Source organism: Theropithecus gelada, chromosome 19 (assembly GCF_003255815.1).
Source record: "Theropithecus gelada isolate Dixy chromosome 19, Tgel_1.0, whole genome shotgun sequence".
Taxonomy (NCBI): domain Eukaryota; kingdom Metazoa; phylum Chordata; class Mammalia; order Primates; family Cercopithecidae; genus Theropithecus; species Theropithecus gelada.
In genome coordinates, this window is record NC_037687.1 from 14,876,533 (window position 1) to 14,889,563 (window position 13,031).

Genomic DNA, 13,031 nt, shown 5'->3' on the forward strand with positions numbered 1-13,031 from the left:
TCTGTCTCTACTAAAAATACAAAAATTGCTGGGCATGGTGGCGGGCGTCTGTCATTCCAGCTACTTGGCTAAGGCAGGAGAATCGCTTGAACCTGGGAGGCAGAGGTTGCAGTGAGCTGAGATCACGTCACTGCACTCCAGCCTGGGCAACAAGAGCGACACCTTGTCTCAAAAAAAAAAAAAAAAGTAGTCAGAGGAAAGTGAATAGGGGACACTAATCCTCCTGGGTCCTTCCCTGCAGGGTCGCCTCAACTTGGCTATGTCCGTCATGCACACGACTCTCTCCCTAGGCTCTGCTAACATCCTTCCCCTTGCCCTGTCGGGAGCTTCCAGAAATGATAAGGGATCCCCAAGGATGCTTGCCCTGGGTGTCTCACCAACTCCTGTTGGTTTCCCCAAACTCTGCCCATGCCTCTGTGTATAGTCCTTGCAGCAAACCTGCCTCAAATTTTCTGGTTTGTCTTTTTTTTCATTTTTTATTTTTAGAGACTGGGTCTCACTGTGTTGCCCAGGCTGGTCTCAAACTCCTAAACTCAAGTGATTCTCTCTCCTCAGTCTCCCAAAGCTCTGGGATTACAGGTGTGAGCCTGAGTGCCTGACCGCATTACTCTGTTTGAATGTGTTCTGTTGTTTTTCCCCAAGCCTCCAATATTCCCTTGCCCATCCCTGCTTAACCTCATTCAGAGCAGCCAAGCCCTCTGCCTTCAGTCTCACTCTTGGCTTTCCTCCCTCATAACTTGGAGATTTCCATGGGTCTTGCTTGATTATCTCAGCAGTTGTTTTTTGTTTTGTTTTGGGTTTTCATTTTTTCTTTTTTTCTGAGATGGAGTTTCACTCTTTTTTTTTTTTTTTTTTTTTTTTTTTGAGACGGAGTCTCGCTCTGTCGCCCAGGCTGGAGTGCAGTGGCGCAATCTCGGCTCACTGCAAGCTCCGCCTCCTGGGTTCACGCCATTCTCCGGCCTCAGCCTCCCGAGTAGCTGGGACTACAGGTGCCCGCCACTGCGCCCAGCTAATTTTTTCTATTTTTAGTAGAGACGGGGTTTCACCATGGTCTCGATCTCCTGACCTTGTGATCCGCCCGCCTCGGCCTTCCAAAGTGCTGGGATTACAGGCGTGAGCCACCGTGCCCGGCCTTTTTTTTTTTTTTTTTTAAGTAGAGACGGAGTTTCACCATGTTGGCCAGGCTGATCTTGAACTCCTGGCCTCAAGTGATCTGCTCACCCTGGCCTCCCAAAGTGCTGGGATTACACGAGTGAGCCACTGTGCCTGGCCTGGGTTTTTGTTTGTTTAAGACAGGGTCTTGCTCTGTTGCCCAGGCTGGAGTGCAGTGGCATGATCACAGCTCACTGTAGTCTTGACCTCACAAGCTCAAGCAATCCTCCCATCTCAGCCTCCTAAGTAGCTGGGACTGCAGGCACAAGCCTCCATGCCCAGCAGTTAAAATTTTTTTTTTTTTTTTTTTTTTTTTGAGACAAGGGGTCTTGCAGTGTTTCCAAGGCTGGTCTCAAAACTCTTGGTCTGAAGTGATCCTCCCTCCTCAGCCTCCCAAAATGCTGGGATTAAAGGCATGAACCACCACGCTTGTCTCTCAGCAGCTTTTGACACCAGGAACTACATCCCTATTCCTTGACACTCCTCCCTCCTCCATTGCTGGGGCACCACTTTTGCCTGGTTCACCTCCTATCTTTTTTTTTTTTTGAGACGGAGTCTAGCTCTGTTGCCCAGGCTGCAGTACAGTGGTGTGATCTTGGCTCACTGCAACTTCCACCTCCTGGGTTCAAGCGATTCTCCTGCCTCAGCCTCCCGAGTAGCTGAGATTACAGGCGCCCACCACCACACACAGTTGATTTTTGCATTTTTAGTAGAGACAGGGTTTCACTGTGTTGGACAGGCTGGTCTCCAACTCCTGACCTCGTGATCCTCCCGCCTCGGCCTCTCAAAGTGCTGGGATTACAGGCGTGAGCCACTGTGCCTGATCTTTCTTTCTTTTATTTTCTTTCTTTCTTTCTTTTTCTTTTTCTTTTTTTTTTTTTGAGGCGGAGTCTCCCTCTGTCGCCCAGGCTGGAGTGCAGTGGCATGATCTTGGCCCACTGCAACCTCTGCCTCCCAGGTTCAAGTGATTCTCCTGCCTCAGCCTCCCGAGTAGCTGGGACTACAGGTGTGTGCCACCATGCCCGGCTAATTTTTTGTATTTTTGATAGAGATGGGGTTTCACCATGTTATCCAGGATGGTCTTGATCTCCTGACCTTGTGATCCGCCGGCCTCCGCCTCCCAAAGTGCTAGGATTACAGCCATGAGCCATCGCGCCCGGCCTCACCTCCTACCTTTGTGGCCTCTCTTCTCTGTCTCTGAGGTGTTGGGGGTCCTCAGGGCTCAGTCTTGTTGTCCATTCTGCTCTAGGGAGACTTCACCCTCGCTCCCAGCTTCAGAGACTCTCTGCCGCACAATACACCAATGCTTGCTGGGCTGTTTTTGTCTTTAGCCCGTAACATGCTTCTAGGTCCCTACCCTGGGATCCAGCCCCGTCAGAATGAATATATCCCAAACCTGCCTCTCTACCTTCCCATCGTATCTGCTCCTCTTCCAGTGCCTGGACTTGAGTCTCGTTCTCCACTGCCTGGACCACGCCCATCCTCCTCTGAGGCCTCCCCACCCTCCGTCTGCCCCTCTGGTCCGCCTTCTCACCATCCCCCAAGTGACATTCCAGACACACGCATCTGTCCGAGACCCTCCCCTGCTGGCATGTGAAGCCTTTTACAGTTCCACGTCTTCCGATCCCAAACTTTCCTCCCAGTCTCACGGAAATGCTAAATCATCCCTGCGTGGGAGGCTTCTGTGAGTCGGAGCCCAGCTTTGCAAGGTTCAGCTCCAAGACTGCTTCCTCCAGGGAGCCTTCCCTCCCTCCCCACAGGTAAGTGCTCCTCCCGTTTCTCATTCCACCAGGGCCTGATCACACCCTGCTGGCAGTGTCAGAGCCCGGTTTTGTCTCCCACCATCCCTCCTAGAACTGGTGGCAGGGACAGATGAATGGATGAATGAATGAATGGGAAGTGAGAATTCTACTACTGGACCATCAATGCAGACTAGACCTCTGAATGAGTGAGGAGTGAGAGAGTGAGTGACAGAAAGTGGACTAGAGGCAGGGAGAGGGATAGGCCGAAACTGGGAGAAACCCCAGGCCAAGCCCCCGACGTACCCGCTGCAGCCCTAAAAGATGCGCGCGACAAGCCCTTGGGCCAGGCGGAAAAAAAAAAAAAAAAAAAAAGCGGGCCGGGATTGGCTCAGGCTGGGGGAGGCGGGTCTAGGAGAGACACGAGTCTCTATTGGCTCACTAGCCAGGACTCTGCCCAATCGACGCGATCGCCTTCTCCAGAAGACCCCGCCTCCCTCCCGCCTGCAGCCGCGCAGGCGGAAGAAGGCGCCTTTCCGTCGCCCTAGCAACCGTCAGCGGAACCCCGTCGCCAGGGCAACTGACCCAGGCCTCCCGTCAGCCTTTGCCTGGGCCCCTCCGGTCACCCGGACAACCGCTACCCGTTCCGGTCAACCATCAACCCGTCCCCCGTCACCCCGGCAACCGTCGCTGGACCCACCGCCCCCTGGACGCCGTCCTGGTCCTGTCCACAGGCCTCCTCGCCCCAAACCTCCGCCGCGAGCTCCGATGTCCCGGGGCCCCACGTCTCAGTGGCTCCCTCCTCCTTCTGCCCGTCTTCTCGCCTCCCCGGGGCGGGGGGCCTTGCTCCCACCCCGGCAGGGGGGCCCCGGGTTGGGCCAGGCCCTGGGGTCCCTGCTTGGTCGGGACAGTGGGACCGCCCTGTGCTGTGGCCGCGCGCAGCCCCCCGCAGGCCTCGGCGCTCGCACTCTTGCGTGGGACTGTCCAACCGCCACAGGGAGCTCTTCAAAATGCAAGCCATGTCCCTCCCCTGCTGAAAACCCTCCCCTGGCTCCCCTTGAGAATCGAATCCAAGCTCCTCGCAGCCCCTGGCGGTCTGGCTATGTGGCCTCTTCTCTGAAGCCTCCTCGCTCACTCTGCCTTAGCAAGCCCCTGGCCTGCGTGTTGTGACTCCAATGACCCAAGCTTCTTCCCGCCTGGGACCTTCCTAGTCACTACTTCCCACTTCCCAAAAAAGTGCATCCCAGGACGGGCACGGTGGCTCATGCCTGCAATCCCGGCACTTTGGGAGGCCGAGGTGGGAGGATCACTTGAGCCGAGGAGTTTGAGACCACCCTGTGCAGCATAGTGAGACATCTGTCTCTATAAAAAATTTTTGGGAAGCCGAGGCAGGTGGATTGCTTGAGGTCAGGCGTTCGAGATCAGCCTGGCCAACATGGCAAAACCCCGTCTCTACTAAAATTACAAAAATTAGCCAGGTGTGGTGGCATGCGCCTGTAATCGTAGCTACTGGAGAGGCTGAGGCAGGAGAATCGCTTGAACCCAGGAGGTGGAGGTTGCAGTGAGCTGAGATCATGCCGCTACACTCCAGTCTGGGCAACAGAGCAAGCCTCCATTCTCAAAAAATAAATAAATAAATAAATAAATAAATAAATAAAAATTAGACTGGCACGGTGGCATGCCCCTATAGTCGCAGCTACTCCGGAAGCTGAAGCAGGAGGATTGATTGAGCTCAGGAGGTGTAGACTGCTGTGAGCTAAGATCACACCACTACATTCCAGCCTGGGCAACACAGTGAGACCCTGTCTCAAAACAACAATAAATAAGTGCATCCCCCAGCTAGGGTCCCACCTGCTGGTCTTCAGTGTAGCCTTCCCTGAGTCCTGTCAGCTCTCTCCTCCTTAAACTCTTTCCGGCTTACACTCTATCACTAGGACCTATAACACCGCCTGGTATCTATGTTGAATAAAATGATGTTGTGCGGGCGCAGTGGCTCACGCCTGTAGTCCCAGCACTTTGGGAGGCCAAGGTAGGCGGATCATGAGGTCAGGAATTCGAGAGCAGCCTGGACAACATGGTGAAACCCCATCTCCGCTAAAAATACAAAAATTAGCTGGGTGTGGTGGCAGGCGCCTGTAATCCCAGCTGCTCAGGAGGTAGAAACAGGAGAATTGCTTGAGCCCGGGAGGCGGTTGCAGTGAGCCGAGATCGCACCATTGCACTCCAGCCTGGGCAACAGAGCAAGACTCCATCTCACACACATCACACACACGCGCGCACACACACACACACACACAGGATGTTGTGCTGGGGATAAGGGAGGCGGATGACCAGCAGGCAGGCCCATCTCAGAGACAGGAGAATGTATTTCTCAGGGACCCTCAGTCCTCATGGTACAGGTGATGATGGTAACGTCCCCCAAAAGCCAGGCACAAGCCAGGGAGGTACAAACTGATGCTATGGTCAGCCTGGGGCTGAGTGGCACACCCTCCACATGTAACCCCCACCCCAGAGGGCTCCAGAGTCAGCGGAAACTGTGGCTAATTTGGAGCAGAAGTTTCCAGGAGCTGGAGAGGCAGGCCTCAGATCCCAGATAGCCGTTCTGGGAGCTGGTCCCTTCCTGCCCTGAATCCAGAATCTCACTTGTCCTAACAGAGACAAGAGCTGTTTTCCCAGGGATCTGAGGCAGGCCAGCCCAGGCCAGGGCAAGAGAACTTGACCTGACCAAGCCTGGGGTCATGACGGGCGTGTGAGGGAAAGGGCTTGCGGGAGCTCTCCTGGGACTGGCTGGAGAGGAATCTGCACACCCGTCTGCCTGCTCATGAGGGTCTGCCCTTGGGGTGGTTGCCAGGGGCCAGGCAGGGAGGCCCCCTGCTCTTTTTGCTCTTTTTTTTTGAGACAGAGTCTCCCTCTGTTGCCAGGCTGAAGTGCAGTGGCACGATCTCAGCTCACTGCAAGCTCTGCCTTCCAGATTCACACCATTCTCCTGCCTCAGCCTCCTGAGTAGCTGGGACTACAGGCACCCGCCACCACGCCTGGCTAATTTTTTGTATTTTTAGTAGAGACAGCGTTTCACCATGTTAGCCAGGATGGTCTCGCCCAGCTACTCGAGAGGCTGAGGCACAAGAATCGCTGGAACCCGGGAGGTGGAGGCTGCAGTGAGCCGAGACTGCATCCATTGCACTCCATCCAGCCTGGGCAACAGAGCAAGACTCTGTCTCAAGGAAAAAAAAAAAAAAGAAATACAGCTGGTGTGACTGAGCACTGCATTTTCATTGTATTTCATTTCAATTAACATACGTTTAACTTGAAGTAGCCAAATGCGGTCAGCAGTATCGTATTTAGAGTAGCACTGAGCTGAAGACCCAGGCAGGAGGTGGAAGGCGGGGACAGGAAGGTCAGGGTTTAAGGTTTGTGCAGCTATGGCAGAGAACCGACTTTGGCAAAGAGCAGAGTGAGGCCCTTTGGCATCTGGCTCCACTGGAGGAGAGGTATACCCAGTTCCCAGGGTCAAAGTGCTTGTTACACATGCATGCATCCATGCCTGTGAGTACAGGGGTTCGTGTGTCCCAAGGCACCCATAGGTGCACCTGTGTGAGATCCAGGAGTCCCATACGTATGAGCGAGTCAAGAGTCCACCCATGTATGGACATTGTATGGACTCCCAGGCACAGGCAGATATGGGTGTTCCTTCCTGAGTATCCATGCCTCCTGGGCAGGCCAGCAAGGGCCACTAGTCCAGCAGGTCTTGCAAGAAGGCCCACATGTACTGGTGCATCTCCTGGGGGTTGCTCTGTGGGATCCAATGCCCCATGCCTGGCAGGATGTGGGCCTCCAAGCGGCCTGGCACAAAGCGGCTGCTGATGGCTTCCACCAGCCCCTGCTCCAAGTAAGTGTCCTTCTCCCCCCACAGCAGCAATGTGGGTGTGGCCAGCTCCTGGGGTTCCAAGGGGAAGTTCCTGTGGCCAGGACAGACAGGCAGACAGACAGGCAGAAGGATGGCTGCCTCCCACCCCCGCCCAGCCCCTGCAAATCTCCTGCGTTCATGCTTGGCATCTGGTCTTACCTGAAGAGGTTTCGGTAGTAGTTAAGGGGCCCGGTGAGGCCACCAGGCTGAGAGAAGTTATAAAGGAAGGCCTCGAGCTCGTTGGGGGTCAAGCGTGGGATGCCTGTCTTGTGGTGGGTGAGGGCGGTCTTCAGAATCTAGGTACACAGCAGGACTCTGGCTTCGGTGCCCAGTCTGCCCAGCCCTGACCTGCTTCCCTCCTCCCTTCAACCGGTACCCTCTGTACCTGGAAGTCAGACATAGACAGCAGCTTCTCGGGCAGCCAGGGCAGCTGGAACAGGAACATGTAGTGGGAACGGAAGAACTGGCTGATGTGGTGCAGGGAATAGTCTGGGATGGAAAGGTTAGGGGAGAGATGTAAGGCCTGCCCCTGGGATGGCCCCACACACCTGCACCCCTACACACACCCAGGTCAGGCACACAAGCCTCAGGAATGCCACTGCTGCCTGCCTGGGTCTGTGAAGGTACCAGACACCCCTCCTGGCGTGGCCACCAGCTACATTCCCTCCTGCCATGTTTCACTATCCACAGGATGGGGGCATCTCCTGGGAACCCCCATATCCACTGGTGTGCTTCCCCTGCCCAGGCCAGGGTGCGTTTCTTCTGCTTTATTCAGCTAACACTTATTGAGCAACTACTGCATGCCAGGCCTTGTTCTAGATACAGCAGTGAATGAGACAGACAAAACTCCCTGTTCATCCTAAGCAACTTAAGGAGACCCCTGTATCTACAAAAAAAAAAAAAAATATATATATATATATATATATATATATATATGTGTGTGTGTGTGTGTCTGTGTGTGTGTGTATATATATGTATGTATATATATATAGGCCGGGCGCGGTGGCTCACGCCTGTAATCCCAGCACTTTGGGAGGTCAAGGCGGGTAGATCTCTTGAGGTCAGGAGTTAGACACTAACCTGGACAACACAATGAAACCCCATCGCCACTAAAAATACAAAAATTAGCTGGGCATGGTGGCGTGTGTCTGTAGTCCCCGCTATTCTGGAGGCTAAGGAAGGAGAGTCACTTGAACCCAGGAGGTAGAAGTTGCTAGGCGTGGTGGCTCACTCCTGTAATCCCAGCACTTTGGGAGGCCGAGGGCAGCAGATCGCTTGAGCCTGGGAGTTCAAGACCAGCCTGGCCAACATGGTGAAATCCTGTCTCTACTAAAAACACAAAATAATTAGCCGGGTATGGTGGCACACGTCTGTAGTTTCAGCTACTGAGGAAGCTGAGGCAAGAGAATCACTTGAACCTGAGAGGCGGAGGTTGCCGTGAGTGGAGGTTGCCGTGAGCTGACATTGCGCCACTGCACTGCACAGAGCGAGACTCCATCTCAAGAAAAAAAAAAGTGGCTGGGCATGGTGGCTCTCACCTGTAATTCCAGCACTTTGGGAAGATCATGAGGTCAGGAGATTGAGACCATCTTGGCCAACGTGGTGAAACCCCGTCTCTACTAAAATACAAAAAATTAGCCTGGCGTGGTGGACTGTAATTCCAGCTACTTGGGAGGCTGAGGCAGGGGAATCACTTGAACCTGGGAGGCGGAGGTTGCAGTGAGCTGAGATCACACCACTGTACTCCAGCCTGGCGACAGAGCAAGATTCTGTCTCAAAAAAAGAAAAAGAAAAAGAAAAAGAAAACAACGAGAGAGAGAAAGAGAGAGAGCACAGTTATGACCACAATGCTGAGCATTAACATCAGGTGATATGACAGACATTGTTAACCTCCCCAGCCTCAGTTTCCTCCAGCTGGAACATGGGGATAACACAACCTTCATAAGCCCAGGAGCCTTCAGTAGGTTACTGTGTGCACGTTCCTTGTTACTGTAAACACTATAAAACAATGTGGATTAGTCCTAAGTGTGTTGTGATTGATTTTTATTTTATTTTATTTTATTTTTGAGACAGAATCTTACTCTGTTGTCCAGGCTGGAGTGCAGTGGTGCGATCTTGGCTCACTGCAACCTCCAATTCTCAGGTTCAAGCGATGCTCTTGCCTCAGCCTCCCGAGTAGCTGAGACTACAGGTGTGCGCCACCATGGCCGGCTGACTTTTTTGTATTTTTGGTAGAGACAGGGTTTCACCATGTTGGCCAGGCTGGTCTTGAACTTCTGGGCTCAAGCCATCCACCGGCCTTGGCCTCCCAAAGTGCAGGGATTACAGGCAACAGCCACCACGCCTGACCATATTTTATTTTATGTATTTTTTGAGACAGAGTTTTGCTCTTGTTGCCTAGGCTGGAGTGCAATGGCATGGTTTCGGCTCACTGCAACCTCCACCTCCCGCGTTCAGGAAGTTCTCCTGCATTAGCCTCCCGAGTAGCTGGGACTACAGGCATGCACCACCAATGACAATTTTTCTTTTTTTTTTTTTTTGTAGAGACAGTTGGGGTCTTGCTATGTTGACCAGACTGGTCTTGAACTCCTGGCCTCAAGTGATCCTCCCACCTCAGCGGCCCAGAGGGCTCAGATTACAGGTGTGAGCCACTGGGTCTGGCGTGTCATTAATTTCCGAATGAGGAGTTCCACAACGGAAGGGACCTGGGTTGATTGCTGCACCCTCGGCCCCTGATGTGTTGACAGGTATACAGAGAATTGCAAACACATACACATGTACCTGCCCCCTTGCACACAAGTACATCCCAGTGTCCCAGACTCCCACACACACCTTGGTACACCGACATGGGAGCACCACTGACCACAACCATCCGCTCGACCAGGGATGGGTAGTAGATGGAGAAATGCCAGGCAAGGAGGGCACCCCAGTCATGGGCCACAAGGACGCACTTGGAGTAACCTGTGGGAATCCGAGGAGCTGGCATAAGTGAGGTGCCAGGTAGGACTGAAGCAGGGGTGGGGGAAGTAGGTTCCAGCAAGGAGAAAGTGGGGGTATGTGTGTGTGCAGGATGAGGGAGGCCACGCCTAGGATGGGGGTATGTCTGCACCCAGGCCTAGGATGACATCCTTGATGTCCACCAGCAACAGGTCGATCGTGTAGCAGTCCACATCCCGGGGTGCATCTGAGGGGCCGTAACCTCGCAAATCCACAGCCACAACATGAAAGCGGCTCTGGAACTCCCTGAGCTGGTAACGCCAGGAGAACCTGCCAGGTGGGTGGGGGAGAGAGGCTGAGTCAGGGCCCTCAGGTTGCACCTGCACCCTACGCCCATCAGCGACCATTGGCAACCCCTCCTTCCTGCTCTAAACTTCCCCTAAAAGGAGGATGGGGAATCCCAGGCAGAGGCAGAGGCAGAGGCTGAGGCTGAAGCCAACTACACCCTGAATCCAGGGAGCCTCAATCAACCTCAGTACCCCTTTGTCCTGTCCCTTCAAGGCCTAGGGATCCTGGGTATGCTGGCCAGTACCCCTGTCCCCATCTATGTTCAGCTTGTCCCGATCTACGCAGCCCTCCCCACTGCCTCTTGGGAACCCAAGCTCCACCTGCCCCCGAGTCCCGTGCGCCTCAGGCCCCTGGGCCCCAGACGTACCAGTTCTCAGGGAAGCCGTGCAGAAACAGCATGAGGGGTCCGTTGCCTTGTCCAGCCGAGACATAGTGCAGACGCAGGCCCGAGCTCTAGGGGGAGGGCACGGCCTGAAGCCTGGGGAACCCTCCCTCCCTAGGCTTGAACCGTCTCGATCCCACACGACCCCGCAGCCCCGATAGCGCCCCCGTGCGATCACCTGGAGGTTCAGGAAACCATGCTCGCCCAGCGAGGGGTCGCTCAGGCAGGCGGGGCACGCGCTCCGACGGCGTCCACAGCAGCCGCGCCGGGGCCGGCACAGCACGTGCGTGAACGCTATGCAGCCGTAGACCGCCGCGGCCACCAGCGCCACCGAGAACACCAGGCTCCACATGAAGGCGCGCAGCAGCTTCAGCGACAGGCGCGACGGCGCCAGCAGCGCTGTTACCACCAGCTCGGGCATGTCGCTGCGCTCCGGGACCACGGCGGCGCTGCCGGCCGGGGTCACCTGCAGCAGTGGCGAGGCGGTGTCAGGGCTCAGGGGCCCACCGCCTTTGGCCTGGGGCCCCTCCGTGCCGTCGGGGTTTGTGGGACGCGCTGACGGAAGAGGCAGGCAGCTCCGACCGAAACCGCCGGAGCGCACGACTCACCTGAGTGCCAGGTAAACACCTGGGCGCGACAGGGACAGGAAATAAGGGTAGGGTGCAGAGGCTGGGGAGGAACGGGTTGGAAATGGGGGAAAGAAATGGGCGGGGCCTAGCAGGGCGTGTGCGGGGCTTAGGACTGGGGCGGGGCCCAGGAGGACTCAGCAGCAGGTGGGCGAGGGTCTAAAGAAGGCAATTCCGACCCGGGCGCGGTGGCTCATGCCTGTAAGCCCAGCACTTTGGTAGGCCGAGGCGGGCGGATCACCTGTGGTCAAGAGCTCGAGACCAGCCTGGTCAATGTGGTGAAACCCCGTCTCTACTAAAAATACAAAAAGTAGGTGGGCGTGGTGGTGGGCGCCTGTAATCCCAGTTATTTGGGAGGCTGAGGCAGGAGAATCGCTTGTACCCGGGACGTGGAGGTTGCAGTGAGCTCAGATCGCGCCACTGCACTCCAGCCTGGGTGACAACAGGGAAACTCCGTCACAAGAAAAAAAAAAAAAAAAGGCAATTCCGAGCCCAAACCTTAAGGAGGGCATCCTGGATCCTCAGTTAAGTGGGCGGACCTGGAGTGAGGGGCGGGGCATATGCAGAGTAGGTGCGGCCTACAAGCCAGAAAGGAGAGTTGGAGTGGTAGGTGTGGCTTATGAAGGTGGGCGGGGAGAGGGTGGATCCTAGAGAAGGTGAGGCCTAACATTGGGCGGAGAAGGCGGGAGCCTGGGCCAAAGAGCTGAGGGTCGGCCTGGGTTGGGGGGGGCCAATGAGACGGAGGGCGGGGCCGGGACCTAATATGGCGGGTCGGGCGGGCCTGGAAGCCGAAGAGGAACAGGCAATGCCAGATGTAGGACTAGGAGGGAGGCACTGGCGGTATTAACGGCTCGAGGAGGCTTCGGGAGGCCCGGCCGACGCCCGCCTGGTGCTCCCCACCCTGGGGCGCGCGACCCTCCCCTGGGTCTGGCTCCAAAGACCTAGCAGCACTGACTTCACCCAGCTGTGGTTCCAACGGCGGGTCCAGCGGCCTCGGCCCGTCGCCGTCCTCCTGCTGGTCCAACAGGCCCACACGCCCGCCCCTGTACGTCTGTGATTGGACGGCGGCGGCCACTGATGCCCAAGCGACAGGTCCTGGCCCGGCAGCCAATCGGCAGGTGTTGAGTCCCAGGCTCCGAGAGCTGGCCAAGGAGGCGGGGATACCCTGATTCCTAGAGGGCAGGCCTGGTTCCCCCGAGGAGGACCCGACCTATTGAATCACTGGGGTTCTGGGGTTCTGGCCGAAAAAGGAAGTGGGACAGGGCCGGGTGTGATGGGGCCTAGAGTCACAGAGCCTTGCGGCCCTGCTGTCCCTGCAAGAAGCCAGCTTCTGGCCGGGCGCGGTGGCTCACGCCTGTAATCCTAGCACTTTGGGAAGCCGAGGCGGGCGGATCACAAGGTCAGGAGATCGAGACCATCCTGGCTAACATGGTGAAACCCCGTCTCTACTAAACAAACAAACAAATACAAAAAAATTAGCCGGGCGTGGTGGCTGGCGCCTGTAGCTACTCGGGAGGCTGAGGCAGGAGAATGGCGTGAACCCAGGAGGCAGAGGTTGCAGTGAGCCGAGATTGCGCCACTGCACTCCAGCCTGGGCGACAGAGCCAGACTCGGACTCAAAAAAAACAACAAAAACAAAACAAAAAAAACCCAGCCAGCTTCTTCCTCCTATTTTGCAACCTTCTCCCGATATCCTTGAACATTTTAGGGACACCCATCACTTAACCCGTATAGCAACCCTATTAGGTCGAAGTAGCATAATCACATCCTGTAGATCATGAACCTGAAATTCGAGGATGAAGTCATTTGCCTGAAGACATACATCCTGTTAAACAGCCATCCACAAAGATGTAGGGAAAAAGACAGCAATCTGTGGCTACACCTACCCTTCCTCCCGGAAGCAGCCACTGGAACGTTTTTAGCGTTTTCTTTTTTTCAGA

At 55.4% G+C, this 13,031-nt stretch overlaps 1 protein-coding gene across 1 annotated transcript; it reads right to left on the bottom strand.

Annotated features, from left to right (window-relative positions):
- Positions 1 to 6,355: 6,355 nt before the first annotated feature.
- Positions 6,356 to 12,085, bottom strand: EPHX3 (epoxide hydrolase 3). The gene is made up of 8 exons (XM_025368330.1): positions 11,992 to 12,085; positions 10,644 to 10,931; positions 10,451 to 10,536; positions 9,908 to 10,065; positions 9,631 to 9,759; positions 7,184 to 7,287; positions 6,958 to 7,094; positions 6,356 to 6,850 (listed from the first exon to the last, which is right to left on the bottom strand). The coding sequence occupies exons 2-8, from the start codon at positions 10,884 to 10,886 to the stop codon at positions 6,625 to 6,627; spliced, it is 1,083 nt and encodes a 360-aa protein (XP_025224115.1). The 5' UTR covers positions 10,887 to 10,931; positions 11,992 to 12,085; the 3' UTR covers positions 6,356 to 6,624.
- Positions 12,086 to 13,031: the final 946 nt, after the last annotated feature.

Bases quoted from the DNA above. Each gene is read 5' to 3' on its own strand.
- EPHX3 (XM_025368330.1), bottom strand. From the start codon at position 10,886: ATGCCCGAGCTGGTGGTAACAGCGCTGCTGGCGCCGTCGCGCCTGTCG. The intron at 10,066-10,450 runs GTACGTCTGGGG...CCCACCTGGCAG, and splicing joins CACGGCTTCCCTGAGAACTG to GTTCTCCTGGCGTTACCAGC. The intron at 6,851-6,957 runs GTAAGACCAGAT...TCCTGGCCACAG, and splicing joins TACTACCGAAACCTCTTCAG to GAACTTCCCCTTGGAACCCC.